Source organism: Perca flavescens, chromosome 10 (genome assembly GCF_004354835.1).
Source record: "Perca flavescens isolate YP-PL-M2 chromosome 10, PFLA_1.0, whole genome shotgun sequence".
NCBI classification, from domain to species: domain Eukaryota; kingdom Metazoa; phylum Chordata; class Actinopteri; order Perciformes; family Percidae; genus Perca; species Perca flavescens.
The window spans coordinates 5,326,139-5,353,965 of record NC_041340.1 but is presented as its reverse complement, the minus strand read 5'-3'; the positions used below and the strand labels follow the sequence as shown (position 1 = coordinate 5,353,965).

The window sequence follows — 27,827 nt, the reverse complement described above, 5'->3', positions numbered from 1 at the left end:
TGTCTTCTGTGTGTGAACTAGTGGAGCTGTTAGATTGTCCTGGGCTCCGCACACAGCTGACTTCTCTCCTGTTCTCCCTGCTCTGCCAAGTTAAAGGTAAGAGCTCTCACTGTGCACGGCATCTCCGGACTCTGTTTATCATTTCTCATGGAACACAGGCTCTGCGGCGACTTTAGCAAAGTGTCACTGCTCTGTAGAAGACTTATTATTTAACTCTTTCAGTCTGCAAGATTTGTAGGGGGGGAGAGAACTATCAAAGTCGGCAGAAAATTCCTGGCAAATTTAGGCTTAAGTTCTCATAAACCTGCAACAAAACTACACTTGTATGTTGAGGTCGAAGTTTTCTTCTTAAGTTGAACTTAAATACAGGCTGCGAGATTTGTGGTGGCGTCAAAGTTGAAACTTTCTGGCAAATTTAGGTCTTGGTTTTTGGTCATTAACCTGCCAATAAAACTACACTTTTACGTTGAGATTAAAACTTTTTTAACACAGAATATGTTGCCCTAAAAATGTATTCACATTTCTCTGTCAGTTGCAATAAATTAAGACAAATATTCAGTCGGACAAAAGTGAATCAAGCAGCACAATATTTTCATCTCAAAGTCGACCACACGCAGTTGATCTCAAAATCCAATCCATATGAAAATGCACACACTGGATTGCCTGCAACAGATTGTCCAGCAACTGCCTGCATTGCTGTGTGGTCATTTCTCAATTGTCCACCCAGTTTTCCACAATTTAACTTTAAAACGACATCTGGTTTACGGGGCAGCTACTGTGGCATCAAAACCTCAGTGAACAATCTGCTCTGTCATTACTGCCAAAACAGCTGCATGGAAAACTGCTCCCTGCAGGTAAACACACAGTGATTATGAGGTCTCATTCTCTGTGGTGGTATTGTGTGCCACATCGGCAATAGGAAGAGAATGAGGAGGGCTGGGGGGTGGGGTGGGGGGGTTAAAGCTTTGGGGAGGAGGGAGATGCAGACAAAAGGCTGATATGGTAAATGAAATGTTACATTTTTACACTCTTTTTTTTGGTTTTGTCGTATGCTGTTGGGGTTGTTTATCTGCTGTCAAACAATGGACGCTTTGTGAAACGATTCATTCACCGGCAGACTTGAGTTCAGATGGAGAAAGTGCTGTGGTCTCTTTGTTTTTGAAGATTCCCAGTTTTGTAAATGCATTCTGAGTTTCTCCCTGTGAAAATAAAGTGACCTAAAAAAAAGAAAGAAATCAATCGAGAAAGAAAGAAAGAAGGGAGAGAAAATAGGAGGAGGAGGAGAAATGGGGGTGGATGGGATTCCAACAAAGCCTGATAGAGCAATAGGAGCCTTTTTTTCCGACAAATATCTCTCCTTCCCTCCCTCCCTGTCTGCCTGTCTCCCTCCCTTCATCCCTGTGTGACTCCCCCTCCCTAATTACTCTCATGTAAAGGAATGCAGGTTGCCATGGCGATCGATTACCAGCTGTTTAAAGCGCTCTGTTGGTTCAGATGCCTTCAAGTGTCTGCGGACGTCTCTTAAGCTCACACACAGGGAGAGGGACTTGCAGAAAGAGGCTGAAATTCTTGCCCACTTTGAGCAAACGTTTGGTTTTGGGGCTATTTTTTTTCATGGTTTGTACTAGAGGAGTTCCATTACCGATATCAGTATCGGAAAAGTCTCTGATACTGCCTGTAATGCTGGTATCAGTATCGGAAAGTTTCTGGAGTCTACGCAGCGATCCGATACCACGTAATTAAGCCCCGAAGAAAATCTACTTTAAAGTGGTTTATTTATGTTCTTTTTTCCATTATGACTCTGGAAACCAAAATAAAGTTCTATGGCATTCATTATTTGCATTTGCTCATGTTTCACAAGAAGTTGGACCTGAGCCAGGCCGTACAACAAAGATAGCCATCATATCACATCCATACAGGGATAGTTGTGTACAGCTGTTAAAACATGATAAAATATACGACACACTAGTATTGGATGAGTTCTCGGTATCGGCCGATACACAAAATCAGGTATCAGAATCGGTATCGGAAAGCAAAAAAATGGTATCAAACCATCTCTACTTTGTACTTGGGTCTGTAGTTTAGAGAGAAATCTAAATCCTGAAGTAGACATGTGTCAACAGTTTTGTGTCTGGCCCTTTCCTGTTTCAACATGACAATGTCCCCGTGGCGTGCACAAAGCCAGCTCCGTAAATAAATGGTTTTCCCTGTTTGGCTGTGAAAGAACTTGACTGATCTGCACAGAGCCTTGACCCATCGCAACCCCCATCCAACATTTTTGGGATGAACTGGAATGAGTCAGACCTGATCCCACATCGGTGTTGGAACTCTAATGCTCTAGTGGCTGAATGGGAGAAAAATCACCGCAGCGAGGTACAAACAAATGGTAGAAAGCCTGAAACCAGAAATGTAGAAGAGCTTGGGTGTGCCAGTGTTTGGAAACTGATTTTCAAAACCTGCTTTTGGTTGTTGATCCCCCCCAAATCTTCCTCTAATTCATGAGTATGGTCATTCCTAAAGTCTGCACCTCCTTTGACAGATAGATAGATAGATAGATAGATAGATAGATAGATAGATAGATAGATAGATAGATAGATAGATAGATAGATAGATATTGAACCATTACAAGCAATAGTTTCTGATCACTGTCGCTACGTCTCGGCCAGGTCGTCTTTGTAAACGAGAATTGGTTCTTACCTGATTTATCTGGTTGAATAAATACAATTCAGTGTTCAATTAAAATAGTGATATAAAGACTGCTTAAAGTCCTTCTCTACTACAAAAAAAACCCTGGATTCACTTGGATATTTAACCTTCACTGTGCAGAATTACGTACGCGCAAAGTTTGACACTAGTCCCACAAGTCTGTTTTCACAGCCATCTGCTGAAGGAGGAAAATGTCTCCGTGCTCACCTTAAATGTGAGTTTTAACACGTGTGCGTACAAGATGATTTTTATGACATCACAGCTAGCTCGGAAGCCAATCACGGTCCAATATAAAGCCAACACAAGCGTGATGTGGAAACCAGCAGTTCAGCTAGAATTGGTATTTTCCCCATTGTGTTACACATATAAAGCAAATAATCTGCTGCTGACCCATTCAAATCCAAGACACCTTGTTTATGTACAGTGACATCCAGTGAAAAATATTCTATATGTTTCAGCATTTGAAAACTAGAATTTGAAGTAAATTTGTAATGCCTCCGACTTTCTTCTTGCAAGTTGTTTGAGTCCAAGCAGATGCTCTGAAAGCACATTAGACTCTCCTCTCCTCACCCCTCACACCGAAATACACGTTTAAAAGACAAATGCTCTTGGCGTCTTCTGATTCTAAATGAAGCTCTTGTTTTCCGCGTTCGTCACACCTGTCGAGGAAGACCGGAGGACAAAGTGTCTGCATTAGTATGAGTGAGGTAGAGACGGAGCGTCTCTGGCTGCTCAATTGTTGAGGTGGCAGGTCTGGACCAATGTGGGAGGAGGAGGAGGAGGAGGAGGAAGGGGAGGGGGGGTTGTGGGTAGTGGCGTTGGAGCTAAGGAGGCTGGGAAATACCGGGCCAGCTTGGCAAATGTCTCTAAAACTCTAATCCCCCCGACAGGAAGTAAGGATTGTGCAGCTGTCTAAGCGCGACGTGGAGAAGAGGGATCTGGAGTTTATTGTCAGCAAGAAGGACAGGAAGAAATAAAGAAAGGGACAAAGAAAGAACCAGATCACGGAGTGAAAGACTAAGAGAGGAAACATGACATAAGAATTAAAAAGCCAGGAGAATAATAGAAATTGTGAGATGCCTGAGAAAACTACTCCTGTACTCCTAGTCCTGTTGAGATGGAAAAAATCTCAGTGGCTTCAGGTTTTTGTCTGAGGGACATTACAACTCATGCAAACAGTTCTTTTATTTATTTCAAATCTACATAAAGACATCACTTCCCGTGTGGCACTGCAAAGGGAAGCTAATGGAAAATCATTCTTGAGCTGATAAAATCACTGATGTTAGTGATGTTTGAGTGCAGCAAAAGTTACATTTATGTAACAGAGTTTTGGTTTATTATTCATTCCTTTTTCTCTGAAGCCACATAACATTGATGCCTAATCTGGCATCTGCCAGTGTGTACATACAACACAAAGACTGAGACAGGTCGCTGGAGATATCAAGTCATTCCAACCACAGATTTGCACCAATGAGACTTTGACTAATAGCATCTCAAAGCAAAGATTTTAGACTTTATCTTTTCAGAGAGGCACGAGGAGGTACGATGAGAGCAGCATCAAGGTGTACAAATGCTGTGCTACAAGGTTAACAGTGATAGCAACAATGTAAAAAAAAAAAGCCAGAAAGAGACAAGAGGGCAAAGTGCAATGGAAGCCAAATTAAAGTTTTAAGATTCAAATTTAAATTCAAACTGGTCAAAAATACAGTTTGCGGAGAAGATGTATTTGGCTTTTATTTTGGAAGAGAGACAAGACAAATAATCCTGGCCTTGAACCACAGCAGAAGACGACAACAAATATCTTCACAAGTGAAATTCAGTGGAGAGCAAGAAACAAGAAGGTCTGTCCTGATGAAGGGACGGGGGAGGGGAGGGGGTCCAACAGGTCAGGTTACATATATCCTGACTTCTCTTCTCCTTTTCCCATGGACGCTCGTCCACTCTCCTCTTCTTGATTGTGCTCTTTGTGGTCGCTCTGAAACTGCTCTTTGTCCAGGCAACGTAAAGAGGTTCCCCCCACCCCCACCCCCCCATACTTTGTCAGGTATCTCATTGCCAGTTTAGGAGGTAGCTCGGTCAGACGGGGCTTGATATTTGAGCTAGAAAATAGTTGCTGCAGGTTGCTAAGATCGACCTTTTAATTGACCAAGATTGTGGACTTTACTTCTGAAAAGTACTTATGGAAAAGACGAGAATCTGTCACTGGTGCTATAACTTATAACAGGTTATAATTTCTGACCGTGTGTTTTTTGACTGACTACGAAGAGCTTAGAAATAGATTAGAAAGGCTTTACTGCCAGAACCAGAGCACCTGCTTGCCCTTTTACATTCCTGTTTGGTCCCAAAAAAAAATCAGTCCACCGTGAAGACCAAATGGTGGAAGCCATAATAGGAGAGTCTTCTTCCTCGTCTAAGGATTTTCCAACTGACACACACATTGTTTTGTCTAAACACTGAACCACAGTCAAGTTTGAAAGAATAAACAAGTTTAATAGAAGCTGAGAAGTGACGACAGAAAGCAACAAATTCTCATTAACGTGTTCGAATTGTATGTTATCGTACGAAAACTTATGCACAACAATTTGTACGATATCCTACGAAATTACGGCAACCGCCTGCTCTGGTCTATTGGCATTTCTTTAAACCAATCCAAATCGTCATGGGCAACGCTAAGCGCTGCACGGAGCCACAGTGCCTCTGCTAAATAGCCTCTGGAAGGAACTTGTTTTGGTGGAACGTGTGTACGTTCAAAAGTAGTTTTAGTCGTGCAACAGAAAACTCAGATTGGACAGATAGTCTAGCTAGCTGTCTGGATTTACCCTGCAGAGATCTGAGGAGCAGTTAACCATAGTCCTCATAAATCCACCAGTAGTTTAGAATTACAACACAAAGGAGCTGTTAGGTAACGGAAATCTGGTCGGAAAAAAAAGAACATACAGCGGAATATCCAGCGGGAACGGGGCATTCCCGGGAGTGGAAGGTTGTGGATATAGACTAGGTTAAGTGCAACGTGAGGGTTGAAGTTTAGTTTAGCCGACAAAAGGTGTCATGCAGCACCAACATTTAAGTTCAGACACCAAAACGACTAGTTAAGATTAGAAAAAAAGATTGTGGTTTGGGTTAAAACACCGCCCCCCCTTAAGTAGTACTCCCAGGACACGAACACCCGTTTCCTGGGTGAAACTCTTGTAATTTCCCATTAACTGTTTTCAGAACATGAACTTTGGTCCCCCTCTTTAAAGCCCTGTGTTTTAGGACCATACCATCCACCCGGGACATTCTCCATATGCTGATCTTCTTATACAGCAGTCAATGGGTTGCATACAGCAATAAATACATGGAAAACAATTTAAAAGTGCATTACTTTTCATAGCTATATGCATGAACATCATTCAGAAAGACACAAAGAAGCTGCAACCCTACTGGCACAGGATGGATGGCGATGGCCTTGTGAGTTCAACTCCATCCCAGTGCATTACTTAAGATAACGGATACAGTAATAACTTTGGATGGTATTTCATTAACTACAGAGCTCAATACAGACAGAGGAAATCACTGTTTGTCCTCCGAGCCTCCACTGAATATTTGCCTCTTCACAGTCCCTTTGCATGCCAGTGCTGTTTGTCTGAACTGTTTGCTGGCAGACGGACTGCTACAGGTTGTTTTTCCAGGCCTCGGAACCCGCCTGTTATGTCACAGAGGAGAAGAAGAAAGAATTCCTCTAAATCTGCTCCCTTTTTAAGAGCATCTGAAGCAGAGGGAGATATTGGTGGGAAAGTGAGAGAGATGAATTAGAAGCAGGGCAGGTTGTTTTCCTCTATAGGGAGTTTACACTTGCTTACCTAACTAAACTCCCAAATTAAATCCATTTGAGGAGAAAAAGGGCCCCTTTATGAGCCTGAAGTTTACCATTTAGCCTCTGCCCTGTTTGATTATGAGAGCAGCTTTCCAAATAAAATAATTTGTTTTGCTGTTACGTCAGTCCGTCTGGCCCAATGACTCTCTGACCAAACAGGAATATGTTAAAGTGGAAATACGTCCCTCCAAATCAAATACTGACCCCCGCACTTTTTTTTGCAGATGACACCCTTTATTGAAACATCCCCCTCTTTGCAATCTCATTAAGTTCTCGCTACCAGTCAGACACGCTACTTATGTGTGTGTCAGAAGTTATTTTTTTTTAACAAAACTCCCCGTCAGCATAACACCTTGTTTTTTTCTTCTAATTTTAAGATGAGCTTTTTCAAAAGTACAGAGACGTTTCCTTGTGTGCAGGTAATTTGGAGGTGTTGCTGTCTGCGTCCTCTGCCAGGATTTCTGTACTTTTCCGAGTCCGAGCCATTTGAGGGCGTGTTGCAGACATCTGTGGACCTTCACGAACAGTGGTCACCATTGTAAAAGTCCTGCCTTGGCTCTGCATTTAGCACCGAACGATTTTGTACTTTCCTCTGACAGGTGGAACAAAACAATGCAATAATAATCGTGTTGCTTTTTAGTTTTCTTCTGCAGACATATTCATCTGTCTTGCTTAAACGGCCCTCAGAAGTAGCAGTTAAGGAGCATCTCTTGTTCTCCTCCCGTCACCTTTCTGCCAGTCCGGGAATCAAACCTTCTTCCTTTTTAGTCACAATCGTGTTATCCTCTACCTTCTAATGTGGCGACACCCACATACATCAAAACAGCTGTGCAGATCCGTGATGTGAGTTATCGTCTAGATTGTTAACATAACTCAGAAAAATCCCAGAAAACATTAAAAGTTCAAGAGAAAGTGTAACAACGGCACCTGTACGCTTCAAAATAATAAAATTGGCTATTTTGTTCTGTTCTCATTATGACACAAAATGGTCAATTTGTGATTTTGGCATGAAGACATATTTTATGATTTTAACAAGTTATTAAAACACTTAAGATGTTAAGATTAAAACAAACTTGCTTTGTAACCACAAGATTAAATTAAATAATCCAAATTTAGCTTGTTTTATCACCAAACTGTGTGAAACAAATATAAAACCGGTCTTGTTACAGCCACGAGAAGTTTTTTTTCTCCAAACAGTGATACAATTTAAAAGTCTGGATTAAAAGAAAAACTTGTATTAATGTCAGACACATGCATGATTTGTGTAAATTGGGAGACATCTTCAAACGCCATCATGTAAGTCAGTAACACCATGTAGGCAGAAAGGGCCAATGTGGTCGCAGTTATGAAGTGTATGATTGGAGGACGTGGCTCTCCTTTGACGCTCTGAAAAACGTGTACAAGCTTGCTGTCGAGAGAGAATACTGCATCTGGAATACACATCAGTCATTTCTGAACGTGCACTTTGACAGCTTTGAGGGTGACAACAGAAGGAAAATGCGCCTGTAGGCGAACGATCAACAAGTCTTTGTTTAATTCAAATGGCCGAACATTCTCGGGTCCCTTGAGGATTTGTCAAACCTGTCGACACCCATCACATCTAGTTGACTGTATGCAAACTTGAACCTTTTCACTGCATCTGTCCAAACATGTTGCCCTCTTCAGACGCTTCGTGTCAGGAGGCGCTCCTACGTTTTTCTAAGGACGCCCGGCAACCAGCCAAGCAAAGTGTTTCTCCAACCCCAAAATGTCACGTTCGCTTTCCCTCAAGGCGGTGTTTTTAGACCTGTGGCGTTCATCTCCACTTCCCCCTGAGTCTGAGTTGATAATTGCTGCACGTGTTAAAAAGAACAAAGGGAACAACTTTCCAAAGTTTAATGTTCTACGAGAAGATTGGATGACTTAGTTTTATTGATTTATTGTTGGTTTAAACCCGATGCACTCTTGTCCGAGGGGCAGGAATTCCACCTATTCTCAGCCCTGTTATGTAAATCGTATTATCCCCCGCTGATCTCCTGCAGCGTTCAGTATATTGTACAAACTGTGTCGGCTCACCTCAGTGTTATTTCACTGCATGAGGAATTTCCTAGTACTTAACGGAAGCAACAGATACGGTCTTTTGTTGTGAGGCAAACTCCAGTTCTTTTTTATATCAAGCCAAAGATAATGCAAACAACATAGAGGATACAGGGTGAATTAAAAGACAAAACAAGAACTTTGATCTTTCCAAGTCGGCCTCCCGAGACACTTTAACGTACCCCTACATGCCATACAGTACATCCTTTAATCTTAGGAGGACAGAGATTGTTTCTGGATGTCTGGGTGAAACAGCTGACTTAATGGAGGTGGAGAGGGAGATAACGTATAGAAAAAGAGGAAGGAAGACCAAGCAATGTCACGCTCCATTACTGAATAAAGACGCCCTTATTCAGTCCTTCAGACAAGACATGGAGAAAGGGTTCTGTGTCCCCGACAGTGGATGCTCCGACAATCAGATGGAGAGCAAGAGATGATAGACAGATAGGGGGCTCGTCTCACAGGAAAATTATAAAATTCTTATGTATTAATATTAAAAAGTCATGTTTTCCATGGGATTAGATAGAAAAAGGGCTGTGAGAGTGTGTAAACTTGAGAAAGATTTACACAGAAAGAATTTTTTTGTGTAAAAGAAAGCAAAAATCTCGCTCTTATTCTTAATAACAACCCCCTCCCCCCCAAAAAAAAAAATGTTTAGACTATATATTGGTCAGACGACTTTAACAACCATATGTTTAGGACTGTTATCAAAAAAAATTTGTTGAGCGAACAGATTTGGCGCTTTTCCATTACATGGTACCTACTCGCCTCGACTCTACTCGCCTTTTTTGGTTTTCCATTACGAAAAAAAGTACCTGGTACCTGCTAACAGGTACTAATTTTAAGTACCTGCTCAGTCGAGGTTCCAAGCGAGCTGAGGCGAGCCGAGAAGGTGACGTGAAACCCTGCAGGCTGCTGATTGGTCGGAAAGAAGCGTCACTGATCACTGCATTGCTAGCGAGAGACGGCATTTTTAAATAGTTTAGCCAGCTGTGTTTTTTTTGCTGCCGGAAGCTCCACGCAGAGCTTTCTCCGTAGCATATAAGTGGCCTGATGGTTATACTGCTGCACTGGTGTGTGCATGTGTGATGTGTGCGTGTCGATTTGCCGTATGTGTGTGTGTGGGGAGCTAGTGAGCGAGGGAGAAGTGAGAGAATGACGGCGATTATCTCCGCAGCGAGTAGCGACTCTAGAGTCATATATATGTGACCACGGTGGGAAATCTGGAGCAGTAAACGTTAACTATCTCTTTGATATCATGTTGTTTACGGAAAAGGAGAACCAGGAAATGAGTCGGGGGAAATGCGACGCCACTAAGCCACGCCCACGGCAGTCGCTATGACGACCAGCCACGCTGAGGCGATACTAAAATCTGCAATGGACGCGAGTCGAGTAGAGTCGAGGCGAGTCGAGCAGGTACCATGTAATGGAAAAACGCCAATTGTCTTCAGATTTTTTGGGGGGGCATTTTTAGGCCTTTATTGACAGGACAGCTGAAGAAAAGAAAAGGGGAGAGAGAGGGGGGAATGGCATGCAGGGAACGGCCACAGGTCGGAGTCCAACCCAGGCCCGCTGTGTCTAGGAGTAAACCTCTATATATGGGCGCCCGCTCTACCAACTGAGCCATCTGGGCGCCCTTGTTTTCAGATTTTTTAAACTCTCAAATTATGATGTTGGTATCGGCCTTACAAAATACAATGCTGGTCGGGCTACTTGGTAGTAATAACAAGGCTTTGTGTCGCCAATGATATGAAAAATGTGTGCTCTTTCTGAGAACATGTTTGAGGTGGAGTCACTGTTATTGAAGTGACAATATGTTGCTCACATATAGATGCTTTTTTTTCTTACTGTTGCTGTGATTTTGCAGCACAGGACAAATCTGATATTTCAAGCTTGTGGGTAGAGGCTTTCATCCAAATCACAGATGACTGCAGTGGGAATTGAACCTTCCTCCAACTACCCAAATTCACACATCAGGGTTAGATTCTTACATATCCGTCATGGGTTTACAAATGTAAATATGTGTTTAGCAAAGCTGTATGGAAAGTCTTTTTTTTCCAAATAGGAGTCTGGTGGAAATATGAGGGGTTAAAGTATGTTGCATCAGGCTGTGAAAGTGCATATAAAGACAGGAGCCTGTTTCCATCCAACGGCAGGAAGAGAAGTTAACCCAGCCTGTTCCAGTCGTGTTTCTGAAGCCTAATTTAGTGCAATCAGCTTCTGTGTTCGCTTGGATTTATGCTCTAGAATGAGAGAAAATACCCACAAACAGCCAGGGGCAATTTCAACACGACCTGCCGGTATACAAAGCAGACACTGAGGGTTTTGTTTGGGAAACTGGAGAGCTTCCATTAGTCTGTTAGAGAGAGTTGTGTTACATGTTGTGTCCAGATGCTTTTGTTGTTTTTAGACTGCAGGGCTTCATGAGCATAGGGTTGGTTATTGTTCATACTTTATTCAGATTCAGATTCTTTTTATTGATCCTGGTTCTTATCAAACCACTAATTCCCATTTTATTTAAAGCTATAGTGCGTATAGTTTTCTGTCGCCCCCCCCATGAAAACAAAACTGTTGGCGCGTCCACATGATACATATATATATATATATATATATATATATATATAGAGAGAGAGAGAAAAAAGTTTAAAAATGTGTGTATTTTCAGTAGTTCGGGCTGTCAAGGCGTTTTGTGATCCTTGTTGGCGATTCATAAGAATCGCTTATGAATTTGGAAACCGTTTTGATACAAAGCAAACATAAAACTAGATATAAGTTTATGAGGCAATGCTTTATAATAGCGTTTTGTTGTGTGAACGTGACTATAAAAAGGTTAAAGAAAATAAAAATGGGTTTACTCGTCTCTCTGTTTGTCTCCGCAGACTTTGAAGATGAGGGTGTGGATCATCTTCCTCCTGTGCCTGGCTGGCCACGCCATGGCTGCTCCTGTAAGTTATACTGTGTGTGTGTGTGTGTGTGTGTGTGTGTGTGTGTGTGTTTGTGGTCTGCTTTTGTCTTTATGAGCATGTTCCTCTCTTTGTGTGTCTTCCTGAGTGTGTGTCTCCTCCTTTCTCCTTTCCTGTGTGATTATCAATTCACGTGTGAGAATAGGTTTCCATGTATGCCTTTGTGTTTTCCTATCCAAGTGCAGTATTGTGTTTGTGTGTGTGTATGTGCATTTGTGTGTGCATTTGTGTGTGAGATCATTGTCTGCTTCTGACTTCCTTCTCTCAAGGAAGTGTGTGTTCATGTGCACGATTTATAATGTTTAATCTGTCTGTGTGTGTGTGTGTGTGTGTGTGTGTGTGTGTGTGTGTGTGTGTGTGTGTGTGTCCCAGACTGAGGAGGAGCCCGTCGTGGAAGAGCTAGTTACCGAGGAGCCAGTTGTTGAGGTCAGTCCAGATGTTCGTCCTGTTTGAGAGTACACCAGTCCTGTTTTCTTTTCTCCTTCAAAGTTGATTTATGCAAACTAAAGCTATATAATTAATATCTGAATCAACCTCAGTCAAAGTATTGCAAGAGCATAGATCTCTGATGCAGGTTATGGTGGACTGACACATATGAAAAACATATTTTACAAAAAGATAGTGCTAGATAGATAGAGCTAATTACAGATTCACCAGATGTTTCTTTTTATTCTTTTGTCACTCGTCCAACATTTTGTGGTTGGCCTCTAGGAGCAGAATCTGAACAATTTCAGTGTTCTGGTACAATAGATTCACCTACGTGGTTTTCTTAGATTTCCTGTGCAACAACATTTTAGATGAGCTCACTTTCAATGTAACCTCCAAATAAAGTAGATCATCTGGATAAAGCGCTGTCTTGTTTACAACCTGCTTGTGTTTCTTACCCTGTGGATGTCATTGTGTTCCCAGAACTCAGCTGTTACTCTGGTGTGTACAATGTTATCATAGTTGATAGAAATAATGGCCAACTTGTAATAAACCGGAATAAAACTGGAGACACTCAGTCGTTTATGCTGTCGCTACACTGATTGTTTTGGGAAAGCTGTTTGATTTGGCATCCGTGATGTGTTCCTGAGCCACGCAGCTGCTCAGAGAGAAGATCTCATCTGTGATGGAGCTTTGGAAGTTTCCATACTTCAGCCACAGAATCATTGAAAACTAAAGTAGTGGAAATTAAACTGTGCAAGAACAAAAATTGTGTTTATTGCACTTTGAAAATCAATGTATTCTTGGAGGCCAGTAGAGATTAGTTACATTTCAAGTAGTCTATATCCACGACGTTCCACTTCCGGGATTGCTCCGAGATTTCCGCTTCCTTCCTCTTTCTTTGTGTTGGCGTTCTAAACTCCGGTGGATTTGTGAGGACTATGGTTAACTGCTCCTCAGATCTCTGCAGGGTAAATCCAGACAGCTAGCTAGACTATCTGTCCAATCTGAGTTTTCTCTCGCACGACTATTTTGCAGCGGCTCCGTGCGGCGCTTAGCACCGGCCACGACAATTGTGATTGGTTTAAAGAAATGCCAATAAACCAGAGCACGTTTTTCTCGCATCCCTGAATGCTGTGTGTGGACTAGCCAGACCCTCCTCCGCAACGCTGTGGAGGAAGGTCTGGCAAAGCGAGACTACATTTCAAGGGACATTATGCCACCATGTTTGAAGGCATACCTTTTTGACTTGTGGATCCTTAAAATAAAGTATTTTATATAAAAAATCTACTTGTAAACCCTCATAAGAGTTACTTTATTCTTCTCAGATTGTTTTAGTTGATTAGTGTTGAAAGTCTTCAGTATTTCTATCTCAAATTTTTCTTCAGACTCATATTTTATTTTTTTTTTATCTTATTTGTTTTAATGGATGCTGTATTGTGTGAATGATCTATTATTGTGTTTTTATGTATTTGATCATGTGTTTTATGTACTTTGATCATGTTGCTTTGCATGACTAGACTATGCACGGTGTCCAAGACAAATTTCCCAGTGATGGGACTAATAAAGTATAAAGTATAAAGTATTAAGGACCCGATCTCCAAATAAAATAAATCTGAAAGGTTGTCTTACTCTTCTGTAAGAAGAAGAGTAAGACTTTCTGTTCCACCAGGATGTAATGTGTGAAATCCTAGATCTGGATATTCACCAAAATCTAATCAATCTGTTCACTAACTCCCAAATTGTTACCTCATAGGCTTTTGACAAATCTTTCCAACAAACAGAGAGGGATAAAAAGTTGAAATCCTTCCTGCCCACTCCACGATTTTGCCTCTTCAGGCGAGACAAAAAAATGGTTTGAAAAAGAGACTCACAGTTACTTTTCTAAACAGGGCACAATGTCCGTCAATAGCCTGTTGCAAACGATACTAAACTACCAAAATATAGCGGTACAAAACCGTCCAGAGTGAGCCTTCATGTGAAAGTTTCCTGCTCCAGAGGTCCAGCGGGACCAGAGATCCCACAGCTGTTAATTTTAGCCGGTCAGGAAGCCATTACGTTCTTCATGGCTTCACCACATGTGGACCCAGCTGCTTGTTATTGTTGGATATTATGGTCTCGCTGCTCCCAGACTCTGTTTGGCCATCAGGGAGGAACCTTCTTAAGTGGTGACGTTTAAACTTTTTCTGAGGAAAACCAGGGATATTTAAGCGGTTTGCTTTAAGTGGACGTCGAGCAGAAATAGACCTGAAGACTGATGCAGGAAGAAATCATCTGCGAGACCAAATTCAAAGGGAGAAAGTTTTTTTTTTTATTTGTTCTTTTACAGTTGTTTTCTTTCTTCACTGTGGTCACTTTGTACCCCAGATGACATTAAATTCCTCTGCTTGTGACTCATAAAGCGTAAGCTGCTTACAGTCTGACCTCTGACCCCTCCAGGATGTTGCCCAGGAGACCGAGGTGGGCGCCAACCCTGTGCAGATTGAGATTGGAGACTTTGATGAGGCCATTGAGGTTGTTGAAGAAGAAGAAGTTGTCACTGAGAGTAAGTTCACAAACGCACGCACATAAACTTGTTTTTCAAATCAAATCAAAATTCAAAGTGCTTAATTTGTCCTGTGAGGGAACTTCATTTCACATTCAGACACAACATACAACAATACATTGTCAAAAATCATACCTGAGAATAAATAAATACTTACAAATACTAAAAAACTAAAAGCGCTGTGGGTAGGCGTGGAGCGGTGGGTAAGGAGAATAGGGCGAAGTCTGGAGTGATGTGGGATAAATATCTATGATAATACTGCATTTACTTACATCATTTCCCAGTAGTCTTAACCTAAATTAACCAAAACCATCCCATCCCATCCCTAGCCCTAGACTTAATCAAAAAAAGAAAGTCTTCAAGTGCTCATATTATGCTTTTTGGCTTTTTCCCTTTCCTTTATTGTGTTCTATATATTTTTGTGCACATTATAGGTTTACAAAGTGAAAAAGCCCAAAGTCCCCCCCCAAAGGGACTTACCATCTCCAACAGAAAACACTGTTCACAAACTGCTCCAAACAGCTCTATTGTAGTCACTTTGTAACACACGTTATAATGCTCGCCTAGCTGCTAGCATGGCACGCCATCATAATCTGCTTCTGACTGGCTAGTAGTCCTTACCTAGGTACTGTCAGGTCACGCCCTCATACTCTGCTTCTGACTGGCTAGTAGTCCTTACCTAGCTACTGAGCATGTGCGACTCCCAAGAAAGATTGAACAGAAGTGCGATGTCTCACTCTGTAGCTAAAACAGAAAGCTCAACACACAGGTTGAAAAGAGGAGCTGCAGCAATGTGCAGTACAACAAAAATATGGTGTTTTTTGAAAATTAAACCATGTAAACCTTTTCTGGTATAACCTCTAAATACAATTATGAACCTGAAAATGAGCATAGCATGAGCATCGTATGGTTTACCTTGTAGGGACCAGAACTTTGTCCCTTTTTGGTGGTAAGTCCCCCAAATGTGACTGTGTGAAGATATTTATAAAAAACGAAGCCATACATTTAGTTCCATTGTATTAAAGTTTGTGTTTTGATGTTTTATGCTTCATTTTAGGTATTATACTGGTATTTTAAACTAGTGTACTGTGATTTATACATTTTATCTTTTGTTCTCTATGTAAAACATTCTTGAGATGCTTTTATGTTTTGGTGAACTAAAGTTTTAAAGACAGCTTTTCACTCTGGTGGACAATATTACAGTAATACTGTAAGTACACACACCAATGCATTTTTATGCAACTCTTCCCAATAGTTTTAATTTTACATTCCTTCTTTATGCAAAATAACACACACATGCAGTGTTTAAAAAAAGAAATAGGCAGCTATAATCAAAATTTACAAGTGAAATGTAAAAGTAGCGAGCATCAAGTCTGCTCAAGCATCCACATGTAAATTCAGTTGTGTTTAATGAAAAAATAATTAAATATTTGATTCAAAGTGTCTAAAAGTTTGTATCTGTACATTTTTTAAGCGAGTAACAAAAGTTGTCTAACGGTAGGAAAGATGTAAACATCAAAAAAATCTAATTTTATTTCCAATGTATTGTGAAGTATTGTAGAAGTGAAAGTTGTCAAAAAACTTAAATAGAAATCTCTGACAAATGGGTGTGCAGTACACACGCAGCATTAACGTAAATCATAAGTCAAACTTCCATAAATCCTGCAGACTGAGACATTTCGGTGACTCCAGCAGGTATACATGTGTTTGTTTTGTTTGTCGACCTCCTCTGAAAACACATTGTGACAGCGTTTGATGTAGCATGTTTCCCTCCTCTGTCCTCCAGCTATATCTTACTTATCTGGGTCCCAACGTTTACTGAAGCCTCAGACTGGCGAATCAAACACCCATAATAACAGACTGCCTCATTCTGTGAGGAGACGGCTGTAATTACATGTTCCAGTCTGCTTTAAGAAGCAGCTCAGCCCAGAAACCGAGCCACAGGCAGCAACAGGACAAAGTGTACAGATATTTAGTTCTGCTGAGCAGTGTTAACCCTAACCCTAAACTAGTGTTGAAAGATGAACTCCTTAAAAGTCTTAAAAGTAGCAAATACCACCATAAAAACATTTACTTATACTGATATATGGGCTAAGCCAAAATTGCGTATTTTTGTAATGATAAAACCAGAATATGGCACTGAGAATTATGTTGTATATAATTTGTCAAAAAGGCAAAGATCCTTATGCGCTCAAGTGAGATCTGGTGTTTTGTCTTTGACTATTGAAACAGGACGATATGTTAACGTAGAAGAGGAAAAACATATTTGTCCTATGTGCTGTTTGAATGATGTAGAAAATGAGTTCCATTTTGTTTTCTATTGTCCTTTTTATCGATTTTTTGTTTTGTAGGATAAAAGCAGAGATTGATTTGGTAAATATGGATGATGCTCAAAGATTGAGATGGCTGTTCACATATGAAACATACATAAATTGGCTAATTATTTAGATAAAGCCTGGGAGAAGAGGAAAAAAGTTCTTTATCGAGTGTAGATGAGAACTAGTTGTTTGTGTGTGGTATGTGTGTACGTGTATATACATGTATGTATGTGTATGTCTATATTTGTATTCATGTATTTGTTCGAAGGATTTGTATATGCAACAGGAAGATGTTTGTTGAATAAGTGAATTTGTAGTGTCTTGTAATCCCATGTGGGACGGGCCAAGATGTTTGGCATGACACAGAAATAAAATATAACTAACTAACTAACTACTTAAGTAAATCCAAAGGTCCTGCGTTTAAGATTAAAGCATCGGTTCACCCAAATTACAAAAACAAAATCTACCCGATTTTTCGTTGAATGTGTTGATATTTTCACATAACTGTCTCTTCAGATCGCTCCCTCCACGTCAACACAATGTAGGTGACAGATGCCAACAGCATTAAAAATCACATTAAACATATTCAACAGCAAGGTGTGGTTTTATAGCTGAAATGTATCAGCTATATCTTAAGATAAAGAAAAGCATAATACAGTTTGGATTTAGCAGTCAGAAACATCTGTGCACATTTTAGTAGAATATAAAGCACAGTCTCTTTACTAAAAGTGTCCCTTTAAGTACAGAAACTGAACTACACTTCTGCTCGGCTCCGCTCCTGTCTAACAGTTTAATTTTTCCATTACTTCTGTCTTTCACAACTCAGCCTTTTCAGGACTGTGATTTTCTTTTTATCCTAACAGCGGCTGGAGTCAGGCACAAAGTCTTGATGAAGGTCATTTGTTTATTCAGTTGGTTATTCCGTCATTATAGGTGTTAATCCTCTCACATATGAATGGTTTCATTTGAGTTTGCTTTTGGAAAAAAAATCCTGCAGTAAAAGGACTCAAACTATTTGTGTATGGACTGGGTCACTGTGTCTGTTTGAATCAGTGTTTCTCTCAGGTTGTCGCGTTTGCAGAGCAGGCAGCAGGAGAACAACACAGACGTAGGAATGATGCAGTAAAATAACTCATTAACAAAAGGCTTACAGAGTCCAAAAACCAGACAGGAAACAAACAAAACAAGTAGAAAATCTAAAACAACAGGAGAAAAAGCAGGAACACGCGCTACGGAGAAGCTTGGTACTTTTGACGCTGGAGAGATGACAAACTGGCACTAAACAAAGGGAGCACACAGAACTAAATGCACAAAGCAGTGAGGTTTGTAATGAGAAACAGGTGGCATGAGGGCTGATGAACAGGTGAAAACACATCAGGGTCGGGACCGACAACCACAAAGGCGGAAAAACACATAATTGTATTGAATTGATTGCCGTTATTGTCATTGCATTTAAAGGAATACGCCACTGTTTGTTGAAATAGGGTTTATCACGGTCTACTCTGGCTAGGTGGGCCAACGCATTTTTTGTCTCAGTGCAAGTAATAAGGTTGTTTTTTTGTCTTTTGTTGGCTCACTTTTACTCACAACATGCTAACCGGCAACATAGGATTCCATTCACTACGCTAAGCTAACTAGCGGCGGCGCTGCCGGTGTTGCACCGGACTAAAACGATGCATGCACAAAAAATGCGTTGGCCCACCTATCTACAGCTAGGGGAGACCGTGATAAGCCCTATTTCAACAAACAGTGGCGTATCCCTTTAAGAACAATGTAATTGTAGAGCCACTCCAGTAAGGTGCATCATCATTGTCACACATACATGTATATATAAAACTCATCTCACAACACATTCATTGCAAACACACACACACACACACACACACACACACACACACACACACAGAATACATTTCACCCATCAAACACTCTCCTGTATGCACATCCTAACCATAACATAAAAAACACAACTTGCCCACTCTCACACTAAGTGGATAATAAATATTCTAATGTGGATAAAGTGCTGAGAGTAAAAAAAGCTAGGAAGTCAACAAGACATGACACATGGGAAGCTACCTTACAAAATAAAACAGGAAACTAAACATCCAGCTTCTGGATCATGACCCAGAAGCTGTTTTCTGTGAAATAGAATGTAACTCTGTATACTCTTTTCACAGACGCCTGCCTGAACCACCACTGCAAGAAGGGCAAAGTGTGTGAGGTCGATGAAAGCAACACCCCCATGTGTGTGTGCCAGGACCCCTCCACCTGCCCCGCTGCTGAGGGAGAGTTCGAGCATGTGAGTTTGCTAACAATCAGCCCAAACGTTTCTTTATTAAACTTAGGTTTAAACTAGAGATGATCCGATACCAATACCAGTGTTGGAAAAGTCTCAGATACCGCTTAAAATGATGGTATCGGTATCAGAAAGTATAGCAGTCTATGCATCGATCTGATACCACTTAATTTAGCCCTGAAGAGTCTACTTTAAAGTAGTTTATATACGATCTTTTTCCGTTATGACTCACTGTCAAACTGGATTGTAAAAGGAAGTTCGATGACATACATTGTTAGTTTATGTTTCACAAAAAGTTTAACCTGAGCAAGGCCGACCACAACGATAGCAATCATTTCACATCCATACATGTATAGTGGTATACAGCTGTTAAAACATAATAAAAAACAGTATATGTACTGTATTTTTTAACACACTGGTATCGGATCGGTACTCGGTATCATGTTCAGGTATCAGAATCGCTATCGGGAAGCAAAAAATGGTATCGGACCATTTCTGTTTGAAACTGTGAATTGGTATTTTTCCGTGCAGGTGAAATCTCATTGCACAGAAGCTCAGCTCATCTGTTTTTCCATCTCAGGTTTGCGGCACCGACAACAAGACCTTCGACTCCTCTTGCCAGTTCTTTGCCACCAAATGCGCCCTGGAGGGAACCAAGAAGGGCCACAAGCTGCACATCGACTACATCGGACCCTGCAAATGTGAGCTCCCACACTATTCTGCTTGTTACATTCCAAACTCTTAGTATAGAAGAGTTTCCCAAAGAGTTTAATCTAATGTCTTCCAAACCATACAATGATATAGAGGTCATTTATTCCTACCCTCTTATACGACTCACAGAAGTGTTTTATAAATTACCGCCCCTAGCAGTGGCAGGAAATAATAAATAAGTGTTTTCTGTCCTCATATCTAAACCAGAGAACGTAATGGTCAGCTTTTTAACGGTTAACGTTGTGAAACGTTTGCAGTTTGGTTAGGTTAAGTTAAGGCACCAAAACTACTTAGTTAAGTTTAGAAAAACATTGTGGTTTGGGCTCAAGTCAGACGTTACGTTACTTAAAGCTATAGTGCATATAGTTTCTGTCTCCCCCCCATGAGAAATTCTAAGTAACGACAACAAAACTGTCAGCGCATCCACATGATACAAGTCTTCCGTGATCGCGCACATGCCCCCACCCCTCCTCCAAACAGTCGCTAGTAGCCGAGGAGGACACGTTAAAATAACACAATGGACTCTTCAGAAGAGGTCATTATCTTCACTCGAGCTTCTGCGCGTGAAAGTCACCGGACGCCACAATCTTCTGAACATAGTCATATTGAGAAACACAGAGAGAGTTGTGTGGAGCTGTGACTATTAATTAGCTTTGTATCAACTCATTTGGAAATGGCTTGAATGTAACGCAAGTTCATTAATATAAAAAAAGTTACACACTAAAGCTTTAACATTCGGTGAAGCAAGTAGCGCGGAACGTGACATTGTTCCATTTGTTCCATAAAGTAAAAACAAACAAAAAAACTGGCTGTTTACTTTTATTTTTAAGCGGGACTCAGACCTCGGTCTCCTGAGTGAAAGTCCTGTGTTTGTTTGACACATCTACCTGCCTTTGTTATGTGGAAAGTGGCGCTTTTACACTTCGTCACCTTAAGCCTGGTTCAGACGGCAGGATAATTGGGCCGATTTTAGCCCCGATTCACCCCTCCCGACAATCCTAAGGATGCTCCGATTATCGTAAAATAATCTGATCAGGTATTCCTGCCGTGATATTTTTGGCCTGATTTCGCCTCGTGTGTTGGGGTCCCCCGGGGACAAACGAGCACGCAGCCTGTGTAAAATAAATAAAGTCGATGGGCATAAATAAATCCACAACTGCAGTCCACCAGAGTACATGGAAACGAATATATGAATTTATTTCAATGGTAATTAATCTGTGTAATATGTAACGACATTTCTATGAGAAAAAACTAATCACCTCCATATCATGATGTAGCAAGTATAGTCCATGCTCGCGTTCTTTGACCATCGCCTTTTCTTTTGATAACGTTTTTTTCGGTTAAAAACAAACTATCGCCACTGCATCCTCTTCGTCCGCAATGATTGTTTACTCTGAAGTCACGTTTGATCTCGAGGGATTTTGCGAGATTTCCCGTCTGACCTGGGAATTTTCGGGAGTCAAATCGGTTCGTGTGTGATGTGTTGATTTTGCCGTGTGCTGCTCACCACACACTGTACCACCGAAACTGTTAGACCCGTGATTTTTTATCACCGTGTGTGGGGTCTCTCAGGATTGGAAAATCGGCCGACAATTTTAAAATCGTCCCGTGTGAAGCAGGCTTTACTTCCTGTTTTGTTCATCATTCCTGGAATGACTCCTGAAGCGGTTACTGCGGTAATTTCTGTTTCCACTGGCCCGTACTCGACACTTATTTTAGATGGTATCCCAAAATTCCTAAACAGGGTTATAATCCAGTTCTGTTAAACCGTGATCTTTAAAATGATTTGATTCATCTGAGATTTGGAAAGTGATTAGAAGTGATGAACAGCTCAAAAAGGTTAAACTGTACTTAAGGAATGATTAAAACTGTGCTGAGTCATTGAGTAAATGACTCTTTGGAGAGTTTGCTGCCTGGACACACCCGTCTCACAGCGGCCAGATGTTAACGTTGGCTGTGGGGAAAAATACCTCATTAATCAAATGATATAGAAACATATGCATCTCATAATTTGAAAGGCCACTGCTTTTTATTTGAAGTTTGTATTTTTAACAGTCAGGATATAAACAAGGAGTAGTAAAAAATAAAACAGCTATGAGTCAACAAAAGTGCAAACACCTCAGTAATAAAAAAAATAAATAAATACTTAATAAATAAAAAGACAGACCGCCACCCCAAGTCACTGGACACACATGATTTGTGGTATTTCTTAAATGTATAAATCTTAGCAATGCAACTTAACAATATGCAAATAAAGAGCGTCTGGTGAAATATTCTGCAACAATTTGTGGTTTTTCTGTATCAATTGATGATGTAAATGTCTTTATTCATGTAAAGGAAATTATAATAGGTTTTTATTTATTTATTTATTTATTTATTTTGGGGGGTGCAGAGGCCCCTGTAAATAACGCCTGTGCATTAATCTGTTTGATCGCTATTGAGGGATCAGATGTATCTTGAGTTCTCACTTATCTTTATGCTAAGCAACTAAAGTTAACTTGACTCTTTGCGTTACTGAGACTGATGGGCGGGCTCAGCAGTAGGAGCATCTGTCCGGACACGCGGGCCACATTTCTTCCACTTGACGCACACACACACACACACACACACACACACACACACACACACACACACACACACACACACACACACACACACACACACACACACACTCTGAGGGGACTGAGGGCTGAAAGGTTCAAGTGGAGATCAAGGTGGTGTTCAGTACACCAGAATAAAACAGGATGCCGGTTGTTAATTTGTGATATTTTAAGGATGACGATATTTACTTGAATAATGCTGCGGCAGTGATGATATGCTGACCAATTAAAACAACAATACTTACTAAACAGTTATGTTTTATTATATCCCAATGGACAAGAGGTCAGTTTCATCTTTTTAATTTCTAAATAAACGTCAAATATCAGCAGGTTTCAGTTTAATATACCTTTATTGATTCTAACTAAAATATAAACATAAAGTGCTACAGTAAAGATCAATGGTCTTCTAAGTATCAGTAAATGGCTCACCTGATATGTGTGAGTTATCACCATGAATAGTTGATCCTTGATGCTGACAGTTTGGTCCCCGCAGACATTGAGCCCTGCCTGGACAGCGAGCTGAACGAGTTCCCCCTGCGTATGAGGGACTGGCTGAAGAACGTCCTGGTGACTCTGTACGAGCGCGACGAGGACAACAACCTGCTGACCGAGAAGCAGAAGCTCAGGGTGAGTCGGCAGATTCTCTGCCAGCATGTTTCGGCGGTCCCGCTGTAGAACGTGGAGGAACTGATTTAGGATAGTCTCATTGCTTCCCACAAAAGTCAATACAAAGCCAAGTCAAAGATAGCGCTGATTGTTTTCAATAATGCAAAGGACTACTGTTTTTTCTATAGAAATTAGAGATGTTCCGATACCGATTCCAGTAACAGAAACTCTCCGATGCTGCCTAAAACGCTGGTATCGGTATCGGGAAGTACTGGAGTTTATGCACCGATCAGATACCACGTAATTAAGCCCAGAAGAAAATATACTTTAAAGTACTTTGTTTATGTTATTTTTACCGTTATGACTGACTGTCCAACTGGATAATAAAATAAAGTTCTGTGGCGTTCCTTGTTTGCATTTGTTCATGTTTCACAAAAAGTTGAACCTGAGCCAGGCCGACAACAACGATAGAAATCATATCACATCCGTACAGGGATAGTAGTACACAGTTGTTAAAACATAATAAAACATATGACACACTGGTATCGGATCGGTACTCGGTATCGGCCGAAGTTCAGGTATCAGAATTGGTATCCGGAAGCGAAAAATGGTATCGGACCATCTCTTGTATAAATCCTTCTGGAAGTAGAGCAACATTAAACAATTTTGATTTTATCTTTAAATAAGGGTTTAAAAAAGCAGAATATACCCTAATGATACAAAGAAAATGAATGAACTACACAACGCAGAAAATGTGGTATTGTCAAGTGTTTTAGGTCCTCATGACACGGCCATTTAAATTTACCGTACCTGCTTTGTGAATGTATTTTTTAGCTGTAGGTACTTTGGAACATAATCAGGGTGGTCATACGTTTAGGATGATACAATCATATACATTACGTGTGTGTGTGTGTGTGTGTGTGTGTGTGTGTGTGTGTGTGTGTGTGTGTGTGTGTGTGTGTGTGTGTGCGTGTGCACGACGGAAAGGTGTGTAAGATGTTTGTTGGGTAACCATACAGATGTTTTTGTATGTTTGTGTTTTTAATGTTATCTGTTGATTGTTGGAGCAGACGATGCAAGAACATTTTCTGTGTGAACAGACAAAGTCGTATCTTATCTTATCTCATCTTATGTTCTGCTGTTAAATTTCAATGTTAACAAGCACAAACTTTAAAAGTAAGCATTTCATGTGCTCTTTCAGACCTCAGACTTTAAAAAAAGTTGTGAAAGCGGGACAATAGTCTACAGGTTTTCACAAGCTGCCTTATGTAGGTATAGGGATCAGAGACGCTTCGCGCACAGAAGAATTTAAATAAAAGTCCTTTACAAGAGAAATAATAGCCTACATTAATGTCACAAATATTGAGACATATAACTATTACTTCATGGCACTTGTTTAAAACACACAGTTTTATGCCTGAAATAGTAAAGATCAATGCCAAATCCAAACAGTTTAAGAGCGTAATTCATTCAGACTGAGGAAATGTTTATGTGACTGAAATACACCTAAATACCACAGAAGTTATGGAACCAATGTAGCTTTTAAACTCCACATTTCTCGCTACACTCATCAGAGTTGATTTAGCTTTTGTGGAGCATTAAGAATAGTTGAAAAAACAACTTTCATAAACAAAAGAGAAACAGCTTGCGGGCAGATTAAATGCATCTTTTGACAACAATTTGACAACAGCAGTAGTTTCGCGTGTGTGCTGTCCTGCAAAACTATCCTTCTGGATTTAACTAATCAATGATTATTAAACTTGCAGCACAAAATTAAACCCAATTTTGTACTTAAAGACTCCAAAAAGCTCACAATCGACATCTAAAGCATGCAACGTTAGGGGTCTATGAGAGTTTATGTTTTGCTGATGTGGATGGTGTCCGTCCAATGTTTCAGGTGAAGAAGATCTACGAGAATGAGAAGAGGCTGCAGGCCGGCGAGCACTCTCTGGACCTGCTGGCTCACGACTTTGAGAAGAACTACAACATGTACATCTTCCCCGTCCACTGGCAGTTCGGACAGCTCGACCAGCACCCCGTCGACGGGTACGTAGGGGCGAACAAGAACGAGTTGAAAAAATAAAATCACTTTAGTATAGCAAGACTAGTCTCGCATTGCCAGACCTTCCTCCACAGCACTGCGGAGGAAGTTCTGGCTAGTCTAACACAGCACTCACAGGATAGGATAAAAACATGCTCTGGTTTATTGCCATTTCTTTAAACCAATCACAATCGTCTTGGGCGGCAATAAGTGCCTGTCGCAATTACGGTGCCTCTGCAAAATAGCCTCTGGAAGGAACTTGTTTTGGTGGAACATGTGTACGTTCAAAAGTTGTTTTAGTTGTGCGACAGAAAACTCAGATTGGACAGGCTCTTTCTACCTACCTATGTATAGCAGTGAAATCACAACCGTAAGGATGTCCTGACGTTTCTAAATACAGGCTGTGTGCATTTCTTTGTGGATTGAGCGTTTTGAAGCTTTCACAGTTTTTATATATCACCTCGACCTGCTTTATAATTAAAAACAGACATGGAAATCTCACTCAATATGGGACCTTTACGTAGACAAAGGTTGGACAATGACATCTAAAATTAGTTTTTATGTAAAAGAAGACAGGATATAGAAGAGGGTGATATTCTGCATTTTATTTTGACGTGATCACCAGTGTCTTCTGTGATAATGAGACAACATTTTTTCAACAAACTCTCAAAGCAGGTTTGTCATGATCATGGGAGAATTAGGCTAGTTTGTGCTCAAATACAGAAACACGGATCCACCATAGTTGTTATTGTGAAAGTGTTTTCCATTATGATCATCATTTCCTTGTTTGTCTTGTCCGTATGCCACCAGGTACCTGACCCACACAGAGCTCTCCCCCCTGCGCGCCCCTCTCATTCCCATGGAGCATTGCACCACCCGCTTCTTTGAGCAGTGTGATGGCGACAACGACAAATACATCGCCCTGGACGAGTGGGCCAAGTGCTTCGGCATCAAGGAGCGTGAGTATCAGACAGCACCGTACTTAAATACTCAAATACACAAAATAATCCCTTGAATATTCATAATTTTAACAAACCATGGGTTGTTTGACTAATAGTTAAGATTAAAGGCTTAAAAAAAACATCCAAAATTAAATGAATGTAATTATTGATTTTACCTGCAAGATGGAACATACACCCATGCATCCATGTTATTTTTTGACAATTTGTTTGAAAGAAACCCATATTTCTGATATAAAAAAAACTTTTAAAATGGGTCAAATTTCACACGAAAACAACACAAGGGTTAAAATATGTATTGTTAATTGAAATTTGGAATATAAATTAGAAAACCTGTCATCTATATTATATATTATGTGATGTAGCCATATGATGTTCAAACACTGACACAATTTCTTTTTGTGCAATTTTTTTGTTTTTGTGCTTCTTAATTCAGGCATAAATATTGTCGACCACTATTATGTTTTGTTAAATCCTTGTTGCCACATTGGTCAGAAATATGGAAGAGGAATTGAGTTCTGAGAATTAAGTCAGAATTCTGAGAATCCTTTTCATTTATTTTTACTTGAAAAGAAAATGAAGAAAGTCAGAATTCTGACTTTTTTCTCAGAATTCTGACTTTAAGGGACAATTCCTGCGCAAAATGAACCTAGGGGTTAATAACACATGTGTTCCGAGTTGAACGTTCTCTGGGATGTGTTTTCATGCTACATGCTTCATGAAACAAGCTAGCACAAATCGCTGATTAGCTTATAACGCTAGTCTTTGGGGCACTGGTAAAGTAAAAATAAATCGCTATTTCTATACCACTAACAAGGCTCAATGTAGCACCACATTTCCACTGTAGCATAATGAGGGTCCCTACATGTAAACCGAAGCATTGAGAACTTTGTAAGTGTACAGACAGTTTATTTAAAAGATAATTTAGAAAGACAGTACCGTTCAGTATACAGGCTGGCGCCATCTTGGGAAAACAGTCATGACCACTTACAAAGTTGTCAATGCTTCGGTATTTTTACTCTACCAGTGCCCCAAAGACTAGCGTTATAAGCTAATCAGAGGTTTATCGTAGCTCGTTTCAAGCTAGAGACACATTCGATTAGCATGAAAACATATCCCAGAGAACGGTCGACTCGGTACACACGTGTTATTAACCCCTAGGTTCATTTTGTGCCCAAATTGTCCTTTAAACTCAGAAGTCAAATACGTTTTTCATATGTGACCCTCATCCTCTTCCATGAGAATATATGCTGATGGATGTTTTTGTGTCTGTGTGTTTGCAGAGGATGTGGACAACGACCTCATCATCTAAGCTCCTCTGAGCAGCTCCCAGTCGCTCCTGAACGGGTCCAGGTGCTGATCCCTAAGTTAAAAAAAAAAGAAATCACAATAACGGTGCTACTTGCAAATTCTTTGTTTTGTTAATACTGACCTTTTCCTACCTATACCACTAAAAAAAAAAAAAAAAAAAAAGATCATAAAAGAGAAATGTGCACAGTCTGTACTAACCATCACGCGTTCACGCGACTTTGAATTCTCTTGTTTGTCGAAACAAAACACCCAGTAAAAGAAAACTAAAGACCTCTGGTGTAAATGTACGTTGTTGACAATATTATATATATGTTTATGATTTGTTCAAGGTTTTTAAATCGGAGATCAATTTGAATTCAATTACTGTGAGGAGACAAAACTGTAAAGTGGAAAAATAAAGTTTCTAAATAAAT

General features: G+C 40.4%; 1 protein-coding gene across 1 annotated transcript; it reads left to right on the top strand.

The window, feature by feature from the left end:
• Window positions 1-27,827, top strand: sparc (secreted protein, acidic, cysteine-rich (osteonectin)). The gene is made up of 10 exons (XM_028588860.1): window positions 1-96; window positions 11,518-11,583; window positions 11,974-12,027; window positions 14,467-14,572; window positions 19,068-19,189; window positions 19,767-19,887; window positions 22,991-23,124; window positions 25,001-25,149; window positions 25,955-26,103; window positions 27,387-27,827. The coding sequence occupies exons 2-10, from the start codon at window positions 11,527-11,529 to the stop codon at window positions 27,413-27,415; spliced, it is 921 nt and encodes a 306-aa protein (XP_028444661.1). The 5' UTR covers window positions 1-96; window positions 11,518-11,526; the 3' UTR covers window positions 27,416-27,827.